Source organism: Thunnus maccoyii, chromosome 1 (assembly GCF_910596095.1).
Source record: "Thunnus maccoyii chromosome 1, fThuMac1.1, whole genome shotgun sequence".
Taxonomy (NCBI): domain Eukaryota; kingdom Metazoa; phylum Chordata; class Actinopteri; order Scombriformes; family Scombridae; genus Thunnus; species Thunnus maccoyii.
In genome coordinates, this window is record NC_056533.1 from 31,450,456 (window position 1) to 31,474,372 (window position 23,917).

General features: G+C 39.1%; 1 protein-coding gene and 1 long non-coding RNA gene across 4 annotated transcripts in view; both read left to right on the plus strand.

Annotated features, from left to right (window-relative positions):
- Positions 1-18,910, plus strand: part of csnk1g1 (casein kinase 1, gamma 1) — a 30,343-nt gene extending 11,433 nt beyond the window's left edge. The window contains exons 5-13 of one of the 3 annotated variants that reach the window (XM_042414193.1): positions 6,059-6,210; positions 8,179-8,413; positions 8,555-8,640; positions 9,326-9,410; positions 9,639-9,787; positions 9,884-9,991; positions 11,416-11,526; positions 14,069-14,175; positions 18,754-18,910. In XM_042414193.1, coding sequence (XP_042270127.1) covers positions 6,059-6,210; positions 8,179-8,413; positions 8,555-8,640; positions 9,326-9,410; positions 9,639-9,787; positions 9,884-9,991; positions 11,416-11,526; positions 14,069-14,175; positions 18,754-18,808 — 1,088 coding nt within the window. In that variant the 3' untranslated portion in view covers positions 18,809-18,910. Of the gene's footprint in view, positions 1-6,058; positions 6,211-8,178; positions 8,414-8,554; positions 8,641-9,325; positions 9,411-9,638; positions 9,788-9,883; positions 9,992-10,146; positions 11,319-11,415; positions 11,527-14,068; positions 14,176-18,753 lie in introns of those variants that run through there. The other 2 variants (XM_042414201.1, XM_042414205.1) reach the window with 2 other exon arrangements.
- A 2,731-nt stretch (positions 18,911-21,641) lies between these two features.
- Positions 21,642-23,480, plus strand: LOC121896381. Its single transcript, XR_006095988.1, has 2 exons — positions 21,642-21,730; positions 21,834-23,480. It is a non-coding gene; the product is annotated as an uncharacterized LOC121896381 (long non-coding RNA).
- The last annotated feature ends 437 nt before the right edge of the window (positions 23,481-23,917 follow it).

A 23,917-nucleotide genomic window follows, 5' to 3' on the forward strand; every position in this document is an offset into this window, starting at 1 on the left:
CATCACCACAGCTCCTTCCACATTTCACATAGCCATTTGATCCATTGTAATAAAAAATTATTGATTGTAGCCACTTTAAGGAAATGAGTCTGTGAGGTTGACCTTAGTGTGCATGTTTGCCTGACTGAAAAAATACATTTTAATTTGCCCACATGGCTATATATCTGCAGCGTGAGGCAGGCGTATATATTGTTGCGGCGCTGCTGAATCACTTAGTAGGGGGGCTACCTTTTTAGCTTTCTGTTGTCTTATTGAAGCATCTGGAATTAATGGACAGAAGTTATTTTCACTGCGTGAGGCCAGATCAAACAATCAAAGGTTACAAATCACCATATGGTCTTTGTTTCATATATTAAATATGCATGTTATGAAATGTCAGTGTGCAGTTTTCTCAGTTTGTCATAAAAGATTAGTCAAGGTTCGCTGACGCATCCCTGTTACAGCAACCACTGACAAGTATCTTGTGAGGATTAAATGAACACAACAGAGAATTAAATTAAGGCACAGACTCTTTTAGTCATGGTATTAGAGGAAATGGGTGGGAGCACTTGAAACAATAGAACAATAGCTTGTCATTGCCATTTTGATAAAAAAACGGGCAAAATGATGTGCACATTGCTGGTAGTCACATGAATACACTTAAAACTTGCAGCTGTTGATCGATTAAACTCGTGAGATCATTTTCAATCCTGTGAAACATTTAAGTCACAGATTTGTACCGGCCTGGGTCACAGTTCGGCATGGAAAATAAAAGCTATGTTTTTTTGTGATGCATGATCTTTTGATGTGCTTTTTCGGAGCTCCTCGTGCGTATATGATAACCAGACTGGGAATATAATGGCTATTGTTTTGCAAAAGGCAAGGGCTGGAAAAGGCCAACTGTGCGGAAACTCATTAAATATTTAGAGAGTGGGTCTGCCTCTCTCTCTTAGTACTAACCTGCCTCTGTCCTCTCCTCCAGATGGGATAACGTGACCTCATTTCTTCGTGTGCTGTGTTGCTGTGCCACATTCCTCTCAGCCAATGTTGTTGTCGTCGCTGCCTTTTGCGACAGGATCTTTATGAATTAATGTAGTCTGACTCAGACGCTCAATCAGGTGTTGTTTTCTATAACCAACTGTCACTGGATATTCATGAGGATTATTCAATTAGGAATTACGCATCTCCTTCCAAATATGTAAGAATATTTGCCAGTGAAGTCGACGCCGGTAGCGTCGCTGTCATGGCTTTATAAGAGCCGTTATTGTGCCAAGAACAAGACGGTTGTGAAGATCAAGAGGTTTTGTTCAAGGGTGGGTGGACACAATTGTGCTGTTAAAGGTGTTGGCAGCCAGACCTCATCATAAAACATTACAGCAGCTCTGTAACCATTGCAGTCTCAAGGAGTAACAGCAGTGTGCTTCATAACGGCATCATTGTATTCAGCCATTTTAGCTGCAGTCACATAATTTTGACGGTGAACAGTCTGTCATGTACATTTCCTTGTGAAACATGATCAGGCATTGCGGCGATACACGAGCACTGAAGAAATGAATTTAATATTAGAAAATCCCATTGAACATGATGGGGCTTTAACTGTTTTATGTTTTTTTTTAGTGCAGTTTTTGTAACTTTTTCAGACATATGGTCACTGGTTGCATTAATAAGAGAATTTTCCATCCTTTGCCAACATTTATAATAATTCATAGATTCATTTTGTAGAATACTGCAACACTATAACTAATAGAATGCAAATGAATGTGGCGAAGTGGCACACAAATGGCCAGACAGATTGTCAGCGCTCAGCAGCGCAGGTTTCTGGAAAAGCGAGCCAGCAAATATGTCAGAAATCAAAAACCGGCCAGCTTGATGTCGAGCGTAGAGCTGAGCGATCGGAAGGCCGCGGACGATCAAAAGCGGATCAGCGCGGCACACGAATCCTCACGTGAGTCGAGAGCTGGCTCTGTTCCACAAGAGAACGATGTACATAATCAGTGGAGTCATTGCATTGTAGCCCTCGTCTCCTCTTTTTAAAGTGTAAAAACTCACCTTTTTAATAAATTTTTACAATGCCAAAATCCATCTATCCATCTGTTCTCTAAACTGCTTGTCCCGCGCAGGGGGGCTGGAGACAATCCCAGCACATAGTGGGTGAAATGGGGTACACTTTGGACAGGTGGCCAGTCTATCACAGGGCTGACACACAAACACACATACATGTATATTCTGATTAACACATTCACATTAACACACAGAACGACACCAGTCAGTGACGATGCAAAAAAAAAAAAAAAAAAAATTCCAGTTTGCTACATCGAACCCCTGATGTAATATCTGTCTTTTCCATTATTTAAAAAGCTCGAGGTTGAAGAAATCACTATTTTTAATCTTTCTGCAACATTAAATTTTTTTTTTATTCCGAGCCAAATACAACTTCCAAGCACAGGACTTGCTCTCCTCAAGTTTTCCAGCGTCTAAAGAAAAGGTCTGCTCTTTTTGAAAGGTGGTTTGAAAAATCACCGCAGAGAAAGCAAAGCGGCGTGCAGGGAGATTTGGGCGAGTGCCTCTCAGGCTTAGAACCACTCATATTCTTTCATCACATTCATCTTGTTCCCCCTTTTTTGTCGTAAAGGACGGCAGCCAGCAAATCTTTTAGCAACTATTAGATTACATGCATAGGAAAATGTATTCTTTTGTCCTTTTTTTTAAACAGTGAGGGCTGTTTTACTCAGAAGCTGATAGAAGTGATGCATCTGTGAAGGTCTTTATCAAATCTTTTTGTAGTTATGATTTTAAAATGTTTTATTCTTATCACAGACCCACTGCTCTGCGTGATAATGAGTTATTAATGTTAATATCATGATTCAGTATGTTTGTTTTTCACTAGATAAGACAGCTGAGAAGTACACGCTTTGCATTATGTACTTTAAATTTGTTTAAAATGAGTAAAGATAAGTCAGCCATGTATTGAAATGTTGCTATAATGTCTGTGGAAATTGAACTGTCAGTCTAGAAGGTCGTGATAAAATCTGAGCAGCATGAACTAAATACCGAAATTCAACCATTTAACCATTTGCAGGACTTAATATTGCAAAAATATTGCTCTCATTTAGGCGAATCAGCATTTCTTTACTCAGCGTGGCATTGCTTATTCACTAACTGATGCATACTGTCAGTGTGGATATTCAGTTGAAACTTGTGTATGCTACTCGCAGGCATACTCGACCAAGTCGGTACTACACCCAGGCGTTGCTCTCATTATTTTTAAGAAAATTGGATGAGAGAAGTCAAAATTGGTAGCTTCCACCAAAGTTTGACTGCTCCTGTACAATTAAAGTACGCCTCGGAGCACCGTACACACAGATCCAGTCTCTTATGAGGACTGTTTTACTGTAGATAATGATGGTTACGCCGTCCTTCGTTTTTTTACTCTGCTAGTAAAAAAAGCTTGACCAACCTTGTTTTTCAATTGAACAGCCGTTTATCCACTTGTTTACAGCACATCTCCAATCCGACACATTTTAGGCCTCCCACAGGCACCCGGGGTTTCGAGGCACTCATTCCTATGGTACAATTAGCAACCCACAGAACAGGATAATGGTGTCCAGAAACACAGGATGAAGCACAGCACGACTCCTACATGCCCATATGCTAGCTGACAATATTTACGCCACCTTTCATGCTGCAGTGTATTTCCCATTACCCAGCTGGCAAATCAAACGTCTTCAGCAACACATTCAGTCCAAATATGTTAACATATTACATCAGGATCAGTGTCAGTATTTAGTTTTATGATTATCAGCCTCTGCTTAAATCACTCGAGTAGAATAAAAGATTATGATAGCAGTCTGATCCCTTCTCTAAACTTGAGTCTGCCAACTTATTTCTCACTGCACACAAAACATGAATAAACACACAACCAAGATATTGCGGTCGGGCAGCCTGTAAACTAGTCTCACTTGTGTGTGTGCATGTGTTTGTGCAGAGGTAAAAATCCTCTTTAAACGTGTACTTTATGAGGCAGCTGTGGCTCAGGAAAGAGAGCGGGTCGTCCACTAATCGGAAAGTCAGCGATTCAATCCCCGGCTTCTCCGGTCCACATGTCGGAGTGTCCTTGGGCAAGATGCTGAGCCCCAAGTTGTGGTGTGTGTTTGAATGGGTGGGCACTTTGGATAGGAAACGCTGTATCGCTCCTGATGAGCAGGTTGGAACCTTGCATGGCGGCCTCTGCCATCAGTGTATGAATGTGCGTGAATGGGTGAATGTTGGCAGTTGGTGTTGTAGAGTGGTTGATAAGACTAGAAAGGCAATATATATATGTCTATAAATATATATATGCAGTCCATTTACATAGACAGATACAGTAGATATGTGAGGGTAAGAAACACAATGTACCATATCTGTTGTGTGTTTAAAAAAAGTGTAGTGTGAAAGGTGTACAGTCATAGTGACAAACCCACAGAGAATTATCACCTGACTGCAGTTCTTCTCAGTTCTAAGCAGTGAAAAAGCTCTGATAAACCTTACACTACCTTCCCAGCACCAAAGGAAAGACAAACCCGCTGAACATTTAGCAGCTAAAGACCCAGATATTTCCCTCAGGAGTTGGACCAAAACAGAGCTGAAAGGAGAGTAAATATCAGACTTAGATTCATCAGTTGGCCTGAAACACAAATGCATCAACAACAACAGTAACTATATATGTTCATGTCTAAATATGTCTAAATAAATTCACAGTACATGCATAAATATACAGCACACACACATACACACATCTCCATATATACACACAGGAATGACAAAGGTACAGTACTATTCGCTTTTAAAGTGCTCCGCTTTAGGATGGGGAACATAAAAAGCAATCAAGACATCCTTATATTTTTAAACTTCTATGCAATTATATATTTTCAAGGACTGAGCACAGCTCAAGCAGTCCGATAAAGGAAGGTCTGTATGATTTGAAGAGCCTGTATTTCTTTGAGGTTTCGTAAGGAGATCTTTTTAATGGGAATCTGACTAGCAGTACACAAGGGCAAAACTTTGGATAATGCTTCCACAAAGGCAATTAACAGTTTGACCTTATTTCCTGTTCTTTGAAACCGAAGTTCAGGACGATGTGGTCGGGAAGACGACAAAAGAATACAGATGTCACGCATAATAAATAAATAATCACCAAACAAACATTAGGTATTACACAATGTGTCTGCAGGATGGTTTGTTGTTTTAATTCACTTTAAATTTAGAACCCCCCTTTTGTTTGCTTTGGAGGAATAAAAGAAAAGTTACAATAGCTCATACCTGCCAGCCATTTACATTACAGCCTTAGGCATTAAGCTTACATACTTCTCTAGAAGTTCAACACCAACCAGGAGCTTTAATTTCCAGATCACAAGCATTACAAATAACCCGTAAGGAGTACCAGGGTCAGAGCAGCAGCCCTGCCATTATTCCAGTCACATTAGACTGATCACACAACACTGAACTGTGCTGTGGAAAGAAGTAAAATAAGAGCCAAGGTGACAGATGGAAGGGATTTTGTGAGAGAGGATATGATTCAGTTGGGAGGTTGTGATATGAGGCAGTGAAAAGATTAGTTTTCAGCCTGCAGTAGGAGAGCGACACAGTTGCATTCGCAGGCGCCGCCGTTGTATTTTACCTCCGGAGTTAATGTTTACCGAGCAGCCTTCCCCGCTCTCTGTCCTCAGTGACCTTGTGGTGCTCCTCCTCCTCCTCCGATCTGTCTAGTCTGAGGCCTCTTACGGTTCACCTCAGACCCAACTTAGAAATATCATTAGTCAAAGGAGGCAGGAATAATAAACATTCTTGCCACCCTCAGACTCTCAGGATCATTGTAGGCCTATTCTGCTTTTCATTATCCACTAATTAGTATTTTTCTTTTCTTCAAGATGTTTGAAGTTTACTATCTAAGCTATTAACAGTCTAATACACTTAACTTCACTTGCAAACACGCAAAGTTAACAGGAATTCGGATTACTTTGACAAATGCGAGAACAAGCACAGCTGTGTCTGTGGGGATTTTTCTGTTTGTATGTCTAACCGCTCTCTCCTCGTGTTTCAGCTGAAGGTGTGCCCCAGGTGTTTTACTTTGGGCCCTGTGGGAAATACAACGCCATGGTTCTGGAGCTGCTGGGCCCGAGTCTAGAGGACCTCTTTGACCTTTGCGACAGGACCTTTTCACTGAAGACTGTCTTAATGATAGCAATTCAGTTGGTGAGTGTTTAGCATGATACAACCCAGTGAGTTCTTCTTCTTCTTTTTATTTTGTATAATATGTAGGAGTATCAGGTTTTTTCTGGTCAAAACAGCTGACCAGTTTACTGTAAATTCAAATAATGACCAGTTCTCAAAAATAGCTAGGGTGAGGTCTTTTAAACAAATCAAGGGTGGGTTAAATGAAACTCAACACTTCTTGCAAAAGAGAGTCTGTCCGCTGAATCACTGGAAGGGTTTTAAATGTGAAATAGATGAAGAAAAATCTTAACTAAAAGTATACTTACTAGCTTTTTGCTGGAGCTTTTGAGTAGGATGGAGGATTTTTTTATTTTTGGTCAGACCACTCTCTCCAAGGTCAGAAATGAACTCTCACACCCAAAATGAAGGAAGGAAGTGGAAGCAGCAAAATAACACAGCAAAGGAGAGCTACCAAAATATGAAAAAATATAAACTGGGAAATTAGAAATACACATGTCTCAAAAAATGGCCTGTTTCTGTTTTACACACTGTATGAACCAGACAACCTAGTACAAAACTGTGTGAACTGAGATTTTGAAAATCTAGGAAAGTTTGTACTAGTCAAGCTGAATGAAACTGACTATATAGCTGTTGTGCAGTGTTTTAAAGCGTGTCAGTGGAATAATGGATAATGTATTGGGCTGAATGCACCCAAAGTCCTGAGCAGGTGCAAAGGAAATGGTGCAGAGTGTCCTATTACCCGGTCTGCAAAATAGGTGTCTGTCCGTCTGTACACACGTACTACTCATCAGAGTCAGGGATGCTGGGAGCTGTCAAAAAGAGCAAAGCCATCACTGAATCTCATTAAGTTCGAGCAGCTCAGAGAGTTGTTTGACCTAGTCTTTTAGCCGCCTCAGACATCTCAAAAATTTCTAACATTTCATTTTGTCAGCACAAAATCTGCAGTGCTCTTGTAATGTAGATAGCCTTTTGCAAATTTGTAAGGAAAACCTTACAAAACAGCACAACATAATCACGGTCCTGCAGAGCAGAGAGTCGCCTTGCACTTCTGCTAATCTCTCTTATATTTATCACGTAGCTCTTCCTCTTTATTTTTTTGGCAAGAACAATTGATCCCACAGTAAGTGCTGCGAGCTCGTACTCCTCCTACTCGAGATCCTTTTTTTGGTCAGCTGAAGGAAAGTCATGTTTCACGTTTAGCTTGGCGAGACAACAAGGTATCAAGATCCCTCAAGATCAAACCCTAAGAAAAGGATCTTTTGAGCACATTACTTATTGATGTTTGAGTTGATCCGGTCAATTATAGAGTTCTTTTTGGAAACAAGAGAGAGATTCAGTGAACGCTCGGTCAAACCTTTTTCTATTTCTAATCTATTAAATGAAATGTTCTGTCCTACATCTCAGTTAGTGGTTTGACGTTTTGGTTCAATTTCAACACAGGCTTTTGTTGTGGTGTGATAGTCTGCAGCCACTGCCAAAGCTGTACTGTGCTGAAACAATTAGTGGATTAATCATTGGCCATTAAGAATAAATTAATCAGTGACTATATTAATGAACAATTCATCATTTATTGGGTAGAAGCACTAAATATTTTGTGGTTATAAGTAGACCTAACCCCAAAACCTTTCAGACATTTTACAGACTAAAAGGTTTACTGCCTAATTTAAAAATTACTCGAATCAATTACATGAATCAATAATGAACATATTAATTAGTTGAAGCCTTCGTGTTGCATAATGATGGTGTGTTTTTGGTTGTATGATTCATGTCTTTTAAGTCAGCAATTGTGCGTTTACTGCGTGATCATGCTGAAGTCAATTTCTCATGAAATGCTGTTTTAAGACACTCTGTTGACTTCTGTTGCAGCAGTGTCAATTGTGAGTAATTGTGACTTCCGCATTTTCTGTCATTTTGACCTTCTGGTTAGCAATTATATGGGATTCTAATGTTGCTTTTCGCTGACTCTGCTGTATCCTTTCTCACCAGATTTCTCGAATGGAGTATGTGCACTCTAAAAACCTCATCTATAGAGATGTTAAACCTGAAAACTTTCTCATCGGACGGCAAGGGAATAAAAAGGAACACATTATCCACATCATTGACTTTGGTCTGGCCAAAGAGTACATCGACCCCGAGACCAAAAAACACATTCCATACCGGGAGCATAAGAGCTTGACCGGCACCGCCCGATATATGTCCATCAACACACATTTGGGCAAAGGTAAGATTTCATTTCATAGCTTTGTGTTTGTTTTTGGTCCTGTCGTTTTCTTGAAACGTCTCTTTTTTATGCAAGTCGGTTCGGCACTTTATACTTTATGAAACATTATCAGTGAAATGTTATCAAATCTTTTGCTTTTAGAGCAAAGCCGGCGAGATGACCTGGAGGCTTTAGGCCACATGTTCATGTATTTCCTTCGTGGGAGTCTACCTTGGCAAGGACTAAAGGTACACAACGTATATGGAAGTGTTACAAAATCTGTCACATGATCAGTTTCAACCTATGTGGAAAGATTTTCATTGATAAAGATAGATATTTTATTTGCAGTTGTTTATTAACGGTTACGTCCTTACTACAGGTTCAAGTTAGAAACAAAGGCTACAACTAAAGAGGAATATTAAGTGATGGTATAAACTTTGACATTGACAAATCACTCAGTCTAATCCAGCAGACTGTGTAGTCAAGATTAAGCAGGTTTGGCATACTCGAGGTTATCTCAATGTTAAAAGGGTCGGACTGAAAGCTGCAAGACTGTTTTCATTTAAAGATATAGCGCAAGCAAGAAAATCAGCCAGTTATAAAAAGTCTGGATCACATCAGATGCTTACAAAGATTAAAGTTGTGTTAGCATCTTTGCCACTTTGCTTTTAGTTAGCTTAGCTGAGTAGCCATGAATCTGCTGTTCTGTTACTGTCTCTATTTTAAGCTCAGTCTTAAAAATAGCAAGTCAACTCTAACAAAATGTGGTTTAAGATGGCAAATTGAGATGGTCAGAGCCAACATCAAAATCAATGTACAAAACCCTGATCGTGTTTCCTTTTTACCAGCCTGTATTAAAAATGAAAATGACCCCGATTGATCCTCATTAGACATCAGAATCGTTTCATACATCTGTCTGCGTTTCTCCTGCAGGCTGACACGTTGAAAGAACGATACCAGAAGATCGGAGACACGAAACGAAACACTCCCATCGAGGTCCTGTGTGAGAACTTCCCAGGTATGCTGATGATTTTGGATGTAATATACTGATAGATACAGCTGTAAGGTTTAAAAGTGACCACATAGATATTGGCTGTCATTTGACCCGGCTTGATGTCATCGCAGAAGTCAGCTGTCCTCTGCAGATTTTTCCCAATACAATATTTTTTGATACGTCACCACAAACTTAATTCAGATTACATTATCCATCTTAAAATTCAAACCATGTTTTTTTTGTTTAATTCAGAGGAGATGGCCACATACCTGCGATATGTGAGACGGTTGGACTTCTTTGAAAAGCCTGACTATGAATATCTGAGGACTCTATTCACTGAACTGTTTGAGAGAAAAGGATACACCTTTGACTACACTTATGACTGGGTTGGCAGGCAGATAGTAAGTGACATATTTAAACTGTTAACAGATGCATTTTAAGTCGGACAACAAGTGTTTTTGACTGCACAGCATTGAATTGGTTATTATTCCCCACAGCCCACACCAGTGGGATCTGTCCATATAGACTCTGGAGCATCTGCTGTCACAAGAGAGAGTCATCCTCACAGAGACCGGCCCTCACAGCACGCGCCAATAAGAAATCAGGTACACCGGGTTTTGTGTTTCAGTCGTGGACAAGTGTGCGTGTTTGCCAGGCTTTTGTTTCTTTTTAAAAGAGAAAGAACCAGTGAGTTACAAGCTGAAATGTAAATATGAGGCACACACATGTGACTCAGTGCCATCCTGCTCTCCGCTCACAGGGATAGAAAGTCAGGATGACCAGCCGATGAGGAAAATCTCTCACAAAGTCCCAGAACAGTTCTGGATTCTTCAATTGTTAGGATCTGATCACTATCACCAAGTATAGTTAATGTGTCATGCAAGTAAGATGTTTTATTGTGGGCAGAGAAAAAAATTAAAGAATAATGACAATATTAGGATCTGTCACTTATTATGTCCTGTTTTTCCATAATACACTTTTAAATACATTTAAAAGATACATATATTAAAAACCAAAAACAATTCTGTTTATAAAAGCATCCTCGACAGGATTTGGAAGGAAGAAATGATGAGTAAACACATCGCAGTGTCGTCTGCATACATGTTTATTTGTACAGCACCTTTCAACAAAAAGGCAATGCAAAGTGCTAACATAAAACATTAAATGCATTAAGACAAGATGTAAAAGAAACATAAGACATTATAAGAAGACACATTTCTATAGGATTTAAAAGAGTAAAATAGATAAGGGTCATTTTAAACTAGATTTGGCCAAAGTGCCTGATATGAATAAATGATTTGATTTAATAAAAGGCAGCGGCAAACGGAAAAGTCTTCAGCCTTGACGTGACATAAAAGAAAACGAAAGTTACTGCCAGCGCAGGTGTGTTTCATTAATTGTGTATTCGGCTGGCCTCTCTAAGGGACTGCAGTTTCCCCTCACATTTGCTGTACTCTGTTTTTTTTTTTTTTTTTTAAATATTTGCCATCTGTTGTGGATGTAATTACAAAGTTCAGAGCTGTGATTCAAATTTCCGTTTTCTTTATAAAGAGTTTTGTGTGAATAAGGACAATCAAAAGTTTTATGTCAATTAAGGATTTTAATCATTATTTTCCTATATTTTGTTGTTGATTTTCGATTTGTCAACTGTTACAAAGACAGTTCATTAAACAAATGGAGCTGTTATATTAAAACGATTGTCAGGTATTGGTCAGTGGTTAAGGATTCGTTTGTATTTAACTTTTAATGAGATGTACAATCTTACTTCCATTTGGCTTGAGGCTAATTAGTTTCTGGTTCAGTTCTCTGCCTGAGGCCTTGCTTTGATTTTAATTCACTCTTTTATTTTGTTGAGATTTTTTTTTTTCTTCTCCATTTCTCATGCTGCTTTGCATGGTACCTGGCCTCGCACACCCAAATACCCATCTTTCCTAACGCAACTATTCCATCACCCCCTCCCTCTCCCATCGCACCCCCCCCAATCCCACTTCCCCCCCTCCCATCACCAATGCCCCCGACTCCTGAGCAGACAGCGGTCTCTGATCGACGAGGAGCATGGGAGGTGCAGCCCACTCGCCAAGCAAACTCGTCCTATCTGACCTCCCACCTGGCAGCGGACAGGCACGGGGGCTCAGTACAGGTATACACCCCTCACCTGATCAACCAATAGCCCCTACACAGTCTCTATGGAGTCAGATCTGTCTCATAGGACCTGATCGAGAGTACACAAAGACTGTCTGTAAATTTCTATGGTCATCAGCCAAGATTTTTAAAGCTTAGCAGTATTTTTCAAACAGATGTCATTTTTTGGATATTTGTTTGCTAGGTTAGCTAGGTACAGCTAATTTTATTTGTATCTTTTTATCTCCCATCTTGTTTCAAAGATAAAATGATCAACTCACAATATTTTTGAACAAATTTTTAAGGAAAGTTTTATCATTAAAATAGCGATTCTGTATTTCTCAGTCAAATTTAGCCTCATTTTAGTTGCTAATGTTAATGTAAGGCTATTTTTATACACATTTGAGAGTCATACAGAGAGGACAAAATGACACTCTCCACCCTAGAAACACTTTTTTTTCTGTAATTGAATTCTTCAGCAGAAAACCATATAAAATGACTGCTCATAGGTCATCACAAATTGGTGTTAATATCCTGAATGCCATTGGCATTTTAAATTAGTGTTTATGATTCACAAGGATATGCAAAATACTAGATACCAGACTTTTTAACAGGACACAACATTTGTATTTTAGGCGTGTGTGTGTGTGTGTATGTGTGAGACAGATCTACCACCATACTCCTCCCCCACCCCTTTACCCCTGGCTGGGAAATGTTATTTTTTCTGCACCACCATATGCATGTCATCTGGTGCCACCCACCCCAGATGGTGAAGATGTTATGAAGCTTTATAAACAGCAGCCTTGGTTTTGGCATTTTGATCTCAGGTCCTACTCGTCATGGCGCTTGAACATTCCTTGCAAGACGAAGACCGCCTCTTGCATGGCAGGGGGATATGGCTCAGCCGGCTAAGTGCATGCTCTTAAGTAGTAAAGGGTCATTATGCTTAGAGGAACATCCTTGTGTAATTTTTGACTCCTTGCCATTACCCAAGATTGTCCCTGTCTCCAAGGAGCTATGTTTGCATAGGTGTGTACAGTGTTAGGATTTAGCAGATCTCCTCTTATTCTACTAAATGCCGTTCATGTTGAAACAGTGCATACAGCTGGTATTTCCCCTTTGTCTCCCAGTTGTCTACCATGTCTCTCCAGCTCTGATTGGACTCATGGTAAAGGATGAGATACATAAAGCTAATGAAGATGTACAGATAGTTGCATTAAACTATAGATTAACACAACAAATGCCAGAAATCTGCATTGTTACACTGTCAGTTTCCAGAAGAATGGTGTTATTTTATGAGTTTATATGAAAGCAATTAACTGTATGTATAGAATGATTACTGATCCTTCAACCTATTTATTTAGCTTTTGAAAGCTATACAATTAAAATTTTAATATTGCAGAATTTTCTTTTAAATTCTTAAATGTGCAGTGTGGCCCAGAGAAAGACATTAATGTCTTGCTGGACTAATAGCTGATCATGAAGAAGGCAAACACAGTGCTGTTGAAGTCTAAAGAAACCAAAGTGTCATTTTCGTTCACATCACTTAATGCAAAAAGACAGACATAGTGGTCAGCTGGCAGTAATAAACTCACATTTCATCTCTTTCAAAGCACAAGTGATCTTTGTGCAGCCTGTGGGTTGTGATATTTGTAGCAGTTTGAGCGGAAATAAATAAATCATTTCACTAACAGTATGTTGTTTTTTCTACACTGTTCCAACATGAATGGCAGTAACAGGTGTGGGTAGACTGGGATTTACAAATGTTTACACTGTATACACCCATGCATATAAAAACACATTTTTTTTCAGTAATTATGTTATTTCTTCTGCAGGTTAATGGGACATCCATCAACACTTATTTATTGCATATTGTAATTTTATATTTGTCTGTCAGCAGACCATCTTTTTTTTGTTTGTTTGTTTTCACAAGTGATGTTTGTTCATTTATGTCTTTCTGATTTTCAGATTGCTTGTGTTTTTTTTAGGTTTTTCTTCTATACGGGACTACAACGTGAATTTTAAAAGCTAGAAAATCATTTTTGATTAAATTTAATGACATTTACAGATCAAAATTCCTGATTCTAAAAATGCAGAATGATAAATTATACACATTACACTGTTAAATATACATTATAAAACAGGTAAATCATGTTATTTTATTATGTTGTTTTAAATCTTCCAAAGAGACATCATTTGTAGGTTCCTTAAACTCCAACCACCTGTTGTTGCCTTTTAGGGCCATCTGCTTTAAAGGGCCTTATGTGTAGGATATGAACATTTCCAACTGTGGTGACTATATCCTGACAGACAGCAGTGAGGAAAAAAGTCATTTAATACAACCCATTAATGTGATGTGCTTTTTTTTCTTTGCTGCTGAGTGACATGTTTCCGTTGTAGAGGAGACAGTAAAGTAACATTTTCTGCACTATTTCTTTAACCAGACTACTTTCCATCACAGCAGTGCCTGTTTTTTTTTCACATGTTAACATGAAACTTGTTTTGTGGATTAACACAAACATCAGTGGGCGGATCTGAAGTAACGCCCGTCTGTGCCGCAGGTGGTCAGTTCAACCAACGGCGAGCTGAACGCGGACGATCCTCTGGCAGCTCATTCCAACGCTCCGATTACAGCTCAGGCAGAGGTGGAAGTGGTCGACGAGGCCAAGTATGTGTCATGCACCCGCCACACCTCTCCTCCACGTCCCATCTGTCGCTTCCTGTCTTTTCCCGCTCTTCCTCTCTTACTTCTCTCTCTCTCTTGTCTCTCTCATCTTTTGCTATGCTGTGGAATTGTGACAGCCCCGCACCCCCAGCTGTCATCCTGCTCCTGCCCCTCTTATCTCCTGTCTGACTGTGTGGGGTTTTTTTGATCTTGACTGCTGCCTGTCTCTATACTGTTCTCTCGCTTAGATTTTTTTTTTAAGACATAAAGAGCCAATAACTCAAATAGTTGGATTAACTTCTCATATGGAGCTAATGCAAGTTCTCGTAACGGTAGTCTGAGCACTAACACAGGCTACCTCACCTCTAGCAGCCTGATCATCTTCATCATGAAAGAAGTATTCCACTGTTGATCACCCAAATCTCTGTGTCTATTAACTGCTACTGGTCAATGCAATACAGATTCTGTCAGTGTCCTCTGTGTTGTGGCAGCTACCAGATCATCCATGTGGAGACTTACTCACATGTACAGTATAGAGGTTACGTACATGACGCCATTGTTTGCAAAAATCACTTCTTTTCCTCCCGGAGTGGAACAGACATGGAAACTACTCTTGCTGCTGTTGGCTTTGTTCAGTTTATCTTAAGTCTTCAGCACCAACAGCAGCAACGATGCCACGCTGCTGCACCACTGGGCTGAACGACACACGGTTCAGCCGACTGAGAAGAACAGTTTGAATTTGAGGTTGTTGAATATTACATTACACAGTGTTTGTTTGTTGTTTGTTAGACTAACAGGAGCTCAGGAGCAAAATTCACCAACCAGAGATTAAGTTACAAGCTACAAAAAGGACTGAGAGCTGCACACAACAAGACGTAAAAGACATGTGTTTAGTCTTTCAGTTCAGGCTTCGAGGTTTGAGGGGTAGGAGGTGGTCAAGAGTTGTGTGTAGTTGGTTCTGCTACCAAGCAGGAACTCAACATTGCAAACAGAGCAGTTATCCGCCGTTATAAGGCCGCAGTGGAAACGCGCGTTCATGGTGAAGCCCATGGAATAATGCTACTGGATAAAAGTTTTAATTGTTAAATATTAGCTAAGTAGGCCTAGTTAGGGTTTGGAGTGTGTAGCTGGTAGAAGTGTGTGTTACATCTGAATTAACAATAATAATAATTTAAGCAGATAAATTGCTCTTTTAATGGCCGTTACTGGTATATACACAACTAAAACAGTGTAGTATTTCTGTAATCCAAACAAAATGTGTGTTAATTTTGTTGCGTGTTCAATTATAAGGTTCCCACAAGCTCAGTTTTCCTCTATCCTAAAGAAGCTGTAAGATTTTATCCTGTGACATTGTTGCAAACAGCAAAGTTAAACTTGAAGAGGTTTCCTGTTACACTAGATGTCCTAATACATCTAATATATCAGGATAAAAGATGTTTATTAGGGTTTTTAGCTCAATTCCATGTAGTTATTTTAATAAACATGTACCATCTTTCCCACCAGAGTGAATCAAAGCCACCGTGAAAAACGATTCCCTTCTGCTCTGTTCCCTCATGAATCCTCCCAGAGGTTCACTCGCATTAATTTGCGCTCATTTCTATTTCTGCCGAGATGACAGGCCTGTCCTCCTGTTGTTTCCATTCACACAATTGTTTGATATGATGATTGGCGTGTTTACCGGCAGCCTCTTTGATACCTCGTCAAACAAGTCGATGCTTGCTATAAGAACATGAAGTGATGAATGCAAATCACACTACTCATGCCGTTTAATTAATGCTTTGCCTTTTTGAGGGAATATCAGGGTTTCTGTGGTGAATTAATACCACACGTATAGTTGACTCTTTCATCTTTACATTTTACATTCATGGGCTGAAATTTGCATCTAACTGTCGAACAATAACAAATAATTTCCAGTCTCTTCAGGTTTAGTCTGGATCTCTGTTTCCGTCACTGATATATAGCTATAATGCATAGTTAATAAAATCATAATATAGGCTCATACATCTTCCAGCTCATTTATTCTTTTCTAGCTGACTGCATTGCACAGTGGTTGAGCCCCATTAAGTTTCAATAGATTCTTGTGGAGTATGGATTTCCTTACAGTGGTGCCACACTGACATACAATACTGTACCACCAGTACACTGTTTTTGGTTTATTTTATTGAAATAATTCCAATAGATTTATAAAACTCAACAAATCCGACTTTGTGAGGGATAAAACAGTAAAATCCTCAACTCATTTCCATCATTACGCCTGTTTTTACACTCAACTAAAGCTGCAACAATTACTCCAGTAGTAGATCAACACAAAATTAATCAGCAACTGTTTTGATCATTGTTTTAGTCTTTTTTGTTTTTTGTTGTTTTGTTTTTTTTTTGAGGAAAACTATTTTCTGGTTGCAGCTTCTCATATGTGAGGATTTGAAATATTTGTGTGTCATACATGATGTTAAACTGAATATTTGGATTTTGGACTGTTGATCAGACAAAACACATCATTTGAAGACCTCACTTTGGGCTTTAATAATTTTTTTTTACAGTTTTCTGACATTTAATAGACAAAAAGCTTAATTGATTAATGAAGAAAATAATCAGCAGATTAATTGATAATGAAAATAATTGTTAGTTGCCGACAATCCACCAGCTGTTACCAAGATGGAGACGGGAATTCAATGGCTGACATTAAAAAAATATTATATATAATATCATATGAACAATCCATACAATATTTCAGGAAGCAGACTGTAATTTTCAAGATTCAATACACATTCATGCACAACTTATATTGTAAACTCTGGGAGATAATAAACCCAACACTCAGCCCGGATGTGCTCTCGGACCTCTAACATAAGAAGAAACAGCTGCAGAGTAGATTTCACTATAATCTTTTCTCCTTTTTAACCTTTCAATCGTTCCCCTCTCTCCGTGTCCACCTGTGTCCTGTTGGTATGTGTATGTGTGTGTGTGTGTGTGTGTGCATGTTTGTGTGGCATGTGCCCGGTCCCATCATCTTGGTCTTGCTGTATTAATCTATCTTTCTTTTCTCTTTACACTCTTTCCTCTCTCTTCTTCTTCTGTAGCTGCGTGAAAATGCTCAACCTGTGGTGAGTCCCTCTCTGCTCTAGTCCACATCAGACTCATGGGACAGGGAGTGGACCAGCCTAGGCTGGGCCCAGTGGAGTTGTTATATATAAAATCTTAAATGTGAACTCTTCACTGGTACATTTTGTGCCACACACCTCTGAGAACACTGAAATACTGTGTGTTAATTTTTTATTTATTTATTTTTTTTAACCGTCACCTGATGTTGAAAGTGACACATAATGAGTAGAGAATAAATCGTGCTGCCTCTTAAAACCTAAAAGTAAGAATAAGTGTCACATCAGGGCAGAAACAACAAGAAGTATATCAATCTAAGTGAACTAAACCATCACTTCTCTCTTCTGTGTGCCTGTTAGTAACACATTTGGCTTCAGAATAAAGATCGTAAAACTCTTGTTGCATGGTGCACCATTATTTGTTTTTAATGGATTAATCTAAGAGTACCCTGTCAATGTCCTATGTCTTGATCCACAGCTTTTTTTTTCTTGTCTTTGTATGTTTTTATTGAAAAAAGTAAGATACAACACACTCAACTCATAATACCATGAAACCTGGGTGCTGAACCCTTAAAGTAGTTGATAATTCTAAAGAAAGACTAGGACAGCACTCCAAATTGACTTTTTTAATCGCCACAAAGACATTTCAGGCAAGACGCCGTTCTTCAGCGTGCGTACTGGTAATTACACAATCAGCACACGCAGGGGGGGGGGGGGTTAATTAGAAATGTCCACAACTGGCACAACAGGTCTATCCCAGCAGGGGGAGCCACAAACATGTGATAAAACAATTTATAGACAATAATAAATAGAAGGAAAAAACAAGCAAATGAAATCTCTTCATTCAAGCCGTTGGGAATGTATCCCATACTCTCTGAAGAAGGATTAAGATCGTTAAACTCTTGTTGCATGGTGCACCATTCTTCGTTTTTTTACTGAATTAATCTAAGAGTACCCAGTCACTGTCCTATGTCTTGATCCACAGCTTTTTTCTTGTCTTTGTATGTTTTTATTGATCATTCAGGCTCATTGTGTCTTGTGCTCTTTGTGTGCACTGCTCCATTTTTTTTTTTTTATTATATTTTTTTGCATAAGAGAAATATCTCCTTCAGAGTCACTGCAGCGGTGTGTAGTCGAGTCCTCTCTGCCATGTCGCTGCTCACGTCGACAGCTCGAACATGTCGGGAGGTGAATAAGCATGCAAACACTTGGTGGATGGAAACGCATCCATCTCGTCTTTGATGCTGTTGTTGTTTTACTAATTAAAACCTTTTGCCGGCTGCAGTCGTCATTATTATGATTCCCCCCAAAAAACAAATTGATGTCCAGATTTGAATGAGTCAAATTAAGCTTTGTGATATTTAACACACTAATTTAAGCAGTCCGCTCGTCTTTGTTTGTTTTTTTTTTTGTTCTTTCTCTTTTGTTTCATCTGAAGCCTCACTCATCTACATATGGGTTTAATGTCCGTCTCTGTCTGCAGGTGCTGCTGTTTCTTCAAGCGAAAACGGAAGAAGAACACGCCGCGACACAAATGATCATCCGCCACCGGCCTGAAACGTTCCGAGTGTCCGGCTCAGTTGATTGTGATTTCAGAAATCAGTAAAGGTCCCATTCAGAATAAAAGGAGACAGCTGAGAGATCTTGATTGAATTGTTTCTCTGGAGGGACCAGTCGAAATGGTTTGTTGAGATGTACAAGACGCTTGTGTCTTTTTGATGGGAGTCCTTTTTTTTGTTTTGTTGTTGTTGTTGTTTTTTTTTTTTTTTCCTCCTCCAAGATGTGTGGGAATGTTTTGCAGGCCAGTAGGCCAAAAGGGGAACTTTTTTTGTTGGAATTTTGCAGAGGATAAATTTGTTTTTGTCGTGTTTTTTTTTTTGTTTTTCCTCTCCAAGACGCATTTTTCTCTCCTCATTTTTGGCATTTTTTTTTTTTTTTTTTTTTTTTGCTCCTGTTTCCCTTCCGCGGTATTGCAAAAGGAAGAGACGGATCTTCCTGTGGAATCATGTTGCATACTAGGATTTCATTGTCCTTTTTTGATTTCTTTGTGACTCACAAAATCATATTTTTCATTTCGCCTCTGTCAAGTTCCACATGAGAGTGTTTTTTTTTTTTTTTTCGCCCCTTTGTTGGTTTGCTAACTCATTTTGACACAAAGCCCTTTTGGTCATTCCAGACGTGGGACTGAATGTAAACCTGAACACATGAGGAGCCAAGAGCGTAACCGCCTATATTCAACAAACAGGCACAAAGAGCGTCAGTCAGCCATTTGGCCCCCTGCACTTTTTTCCTCCAAAGAGGTCAACCCTGGCACCGGGACCCGGGCTTGAGAGAACAGAAGACCAGAGACGCCTCCTGCACTGTGTTCTCTGAGGATGATTTCTGCTCACGCTGCTTGGTTAAAGCACTCCCCTTAACCACGCCGCTGTCAAAACACACTACAGTCTCTTTTTGACTCTCATGCAGTTTTGGTCCTGTTGGCTTTTGTGATGAGCAGCAACTTGACACTTGTAGTTGGGCTGAAAAAAACAAACAAAAAAAATGCTATTTATGCTATTTATCTCTTAGTTGCCACCAGTTTTCTTACTAATTCTACAACATACACACTGAATGTATGGACAGAACCGTAAATGACTTTGGAGCATTTATATAATCTGTCATGCGCATGGGAAGGAAATTGCAGTTACGCAGTTTAAAAGCAAGACCAATGTTTAAAAAAAAAAAAAAAAAAAAAAAAAAAGGAAAAAAGTGAGACCAAAACTAAATGGATTTTGGGGGGGTGGGAGGGTCTTAAATGTTCTTGATCTTATAATGTGATGGTTAAATAATAACGGACTCTACACCAGTAGACACTGGGGGATGTTGCTTTGGAGCGCCAAGAGAAACTGGCGTGAGATGGTTTTGGAGATTAAATCACAGCCTCTCGGCGCTACTGTCCAATGCCTTAACCCCAACCAACCAACCAACCGACCAACCAACAGACCACCACATCACATCACCAGTCTGGATAAACAAGGTGGCAGCATGATGGTTGTGAGATTTTTTATTTTTTGTTTTTCTTTTTTTTTTGCAGCGCAATTGTTTGGGGGTCACCTGTATAATAAAGCCCAAAGTTGTGGACTGTTACTAGTTAGTGTAGAGCAGTTGATGACTTCCCGTTTAACACTGAAGATGTATTCCCAAGAGAGCGATGCCAAATGGAAGGTTTGGTGTAATAATCTACGACGGTGTTAAAGATGTCCCCCCCCGCCCCTACATGTCCAGTCTGAAGACCCCTGTGCTGCAAAAGCAACGTTTGATGTTTGGGCGACTCTGCTGAACCGCTCTCTTCCGCAACGTCAAGAGAGAGAGAAAGCGTCAACGCAAAGGGCGGATACGTGAACATTTCCCTACCATTTTTCTTTTCTTTTTCTTATTTTAATTTCGTGTCATGGAGGACTGCCTTGAAACAATATCCTCAATATGTCACCTTGCCTATCCTCCTTACAGAGTGAATTTCATAGGTGTTTTTATTTTTTTATTTTGTATCTTGCTAATGTGAATTTTTTTAATGCATTTTTTTTTCCCATTCCAAATAGCCATGGTTTTATGGGGAAAGAGAGGGTAACAAAAAAAACAAAACAAAAAAAAAAAAAGAAGCTCGACACCATGACTGCACTACATTTGTTGACCCCGGCTTTCCCTAACGAGACCCTGCCTTCTTAATACTGTACTTTAAACGTGCTTATTACTTTAATTGTAGCTGCCTCGTGTGCAAGGCCTTCCCTATAGGGTGCAGGGAATACACTTTTTTTGGGGGGTTTGTTTTTTGTTTTTTAATCCCCGCCCACTCCTTTTTGTGCCATGACACCCTCCTCCTCCTCTCTACACACACACACACACACGCATGCACACACACACACTCACATGCAAGTCCTAGATTAAAATCAGCTCCCAGCAGAGTGTTAGATTTGGCGTTTTGCGGACCTGCTCCTTCATCTTTAGAAATACAATGTTGTAGATGTTGCAAACTATCTCAATGAATCAGTATGTAAACCTGCTTGTTGCGTGTATTTACACTGTATAGCTTTTTTTTTTGTTTGTTTGTTTTTTCTTACCCCTGGTTACTCATGTCACTTACTTCGGGGGTCTAAGTTATTGTGTTATTGAAAGTACTTGAATATGAAAATCTACGGGACCTTTTCTGTTTTTTTTTTTTGTTTTGTTTTGTTTAGTTTTTTTTATTTTTCTCAGACGTTACCATGGTAATTCCACACATAGGATTTTAGGGGAACGGTGGGAAAACAGGCTATTTGAATGACAGGTATTCATTTCTTAGTGCCTCTTGACGGTGTTGGACAGGTTAAAGTCTGTCAGACTCACCTGCGGTGTCCCGTGTTCACTGGTGTAAATGACCGGATGAGACTTGAATCGTCATTTTTCCACCCGGACGAGAGATGCAGTCAGATGTTGGTTTGGAGGTTAAAAAAAATCACTTTTTTTTTGTTTTTCCTTTTTTGTCTCTGTGAAACATTCATCTGTATCTTTATCTGGTGTCTGTGAAATCTTTTTTTTTTTTTTCAGACGCCAAACCTGTGACATCTGCTGCCCTGCGATTCTCCCCGCAAAGCATCAGCGACACCTAAGAAAAGTTGAAAAGTATTCCGTGCGTAGTGAGATGGATATCCAGACTATATAGCCTTCAATGTTTCCCCCCCCCTCTTGAATTCCCCGAGTGCCATTCCTGACTACTACTACTACTAGCCCATGCCTTTTACCTGTGCCAGGAAAATATGAAGTTGAATGTCTTTTGATCATCGCATTCCACCTTGTGTCCTTGACGTCAAAAACTGTGTCCACTTGTCATTTTTGAAAAATCACAGAGCAAGATGGCTCGATTCAGTGTTGGAGAGCGTCGGGGGGGAAAAAAAAGTGTTTTTATGACTCGTTCCTGTTGGTTTCTTTTCTCTTTTTTTCTGTTATAACTCAAAAGAAACCTTTTTATCGACCAAGTTTTATAATTTCAGAGTCGGACGTGAGTTTATGTGACTGGTCATCTTTGCAACATCTGCTTCTTCCTTAAAACTGTGGGTCGCCTTGCTCTTTAGCTCACGGCTGAAATGGTAGATATAATAGATATATTACTCTGATGTATTTACTTTTTACTCTCTGGGCCTCGTACAGAGCAATATAAGAGTACTCTGTATGATTTGTATCTGCATGGCTTATCTGGAGACGACGGCGGTCTTCTCCGGTGAATTTTCTCTCCTGTAGGGCTCATATACTGTCGGGTCAGTGAGACGTTATGGCTTCCAGTCCTCATGTAAAATAAATTACAAAAAAAAAACAAAAAAAAAAAAAGAAAAGTCTTCATTTCTTCTCACAACACATTCCATTTCAGTTCCCACCATTTCTTAAAGCGTTCACTTGAGTCAGACTTTGCCTCTTTGTGTTGATTGCGTTGGATTTACTCTGGTTGTGTGTAAGTCACGTTCCTGTGTGTCAAAGCTGTGTAAATCAAAGCAAAGGACAGTAAAAGTGTGAATGAATGGCTTAGGTCTTTATTTTTTTTTTGGGTTCTCTGGCACTTTTCCTTGTTGCTGTACTGTAGAATTGTCTTGGATTTACTGTATATTTTTTCTTTGAGGGAGAGGTTTAGGGTGACATTTACTGCAATATTGTGATGATTATTTGAAAATTGTAAATTGTACAGAGTTCACAGTTGTAGTCTTTGTTCTTTCTGTTGGGGTTCCAGATAAAAGATGTATTCTTTGATTTTTTTTTTTTTTCCCTCTCAGACTGTGGAAAAATCAAATTGTACAGTTCAAAGAGTTTATCCTCCCCTCAACATTGTTTTTTTTTCTTTTTTTCCAGAGCTATGATTAAGAGAAAAACTGTAAATAAATATTATTGTGTTGAAATATGAATGTCACTTCAAAAATGTATTTGAATGAGTTAGTCAAGGGCTTCAATGAATGAAGGACCCAAGTTTCTTCTTTTTATGGTTCATATTTTTAATTTGCAGAAAGGTAAAGGTCCTTTTTATCTGAAAAGCGTTTTTTTTATTTTTTTTATTTTATTTTTATGTTTTTTTGTTTTTCCTCCTTGGATTCATATAATACAATGTGTCACACATGAACCTTATAAAATCACTTTTTATTCCCTCCACACCTAAAGGGAAACTCCAGTTTGCACCCTTTTTTATGTAAAATAAAAGATCTCTCCACCTTGTGGGAATGTCTTTTGTGAAATGATTTTTGTACGTTTTGCTTCTGATACCACAAATCATTTAATGGAAACGTTAAATGTACATAGACGATGATACCAGCTAGTTTATATAAATGTTGGGAGTAGATTTATAATATGAGATTCAAATACATGATAAGATTTTGTCCTTTTTGTTTCAGGTCAGGACTACATTCTGATGTCTTGGCACTTCTTAACATACCTTCACTGATTCTCTGTTTCTAAAGTAACGGAAAAAATCTGGTTAGTGCCTAAATTGTGGAGAAGAGACTCTTTAAAAGTTTTTGTCTCATGTTTTTCTCCTCTGTCCACATGCCTTGGCCTCTTCACAGGGAGTTGATATCATTTATTTCTCTCCTCTTTTTTTTTTTATTAGGATGTAAAACACATTACATCATGACAATAAACATGAACACAGACAG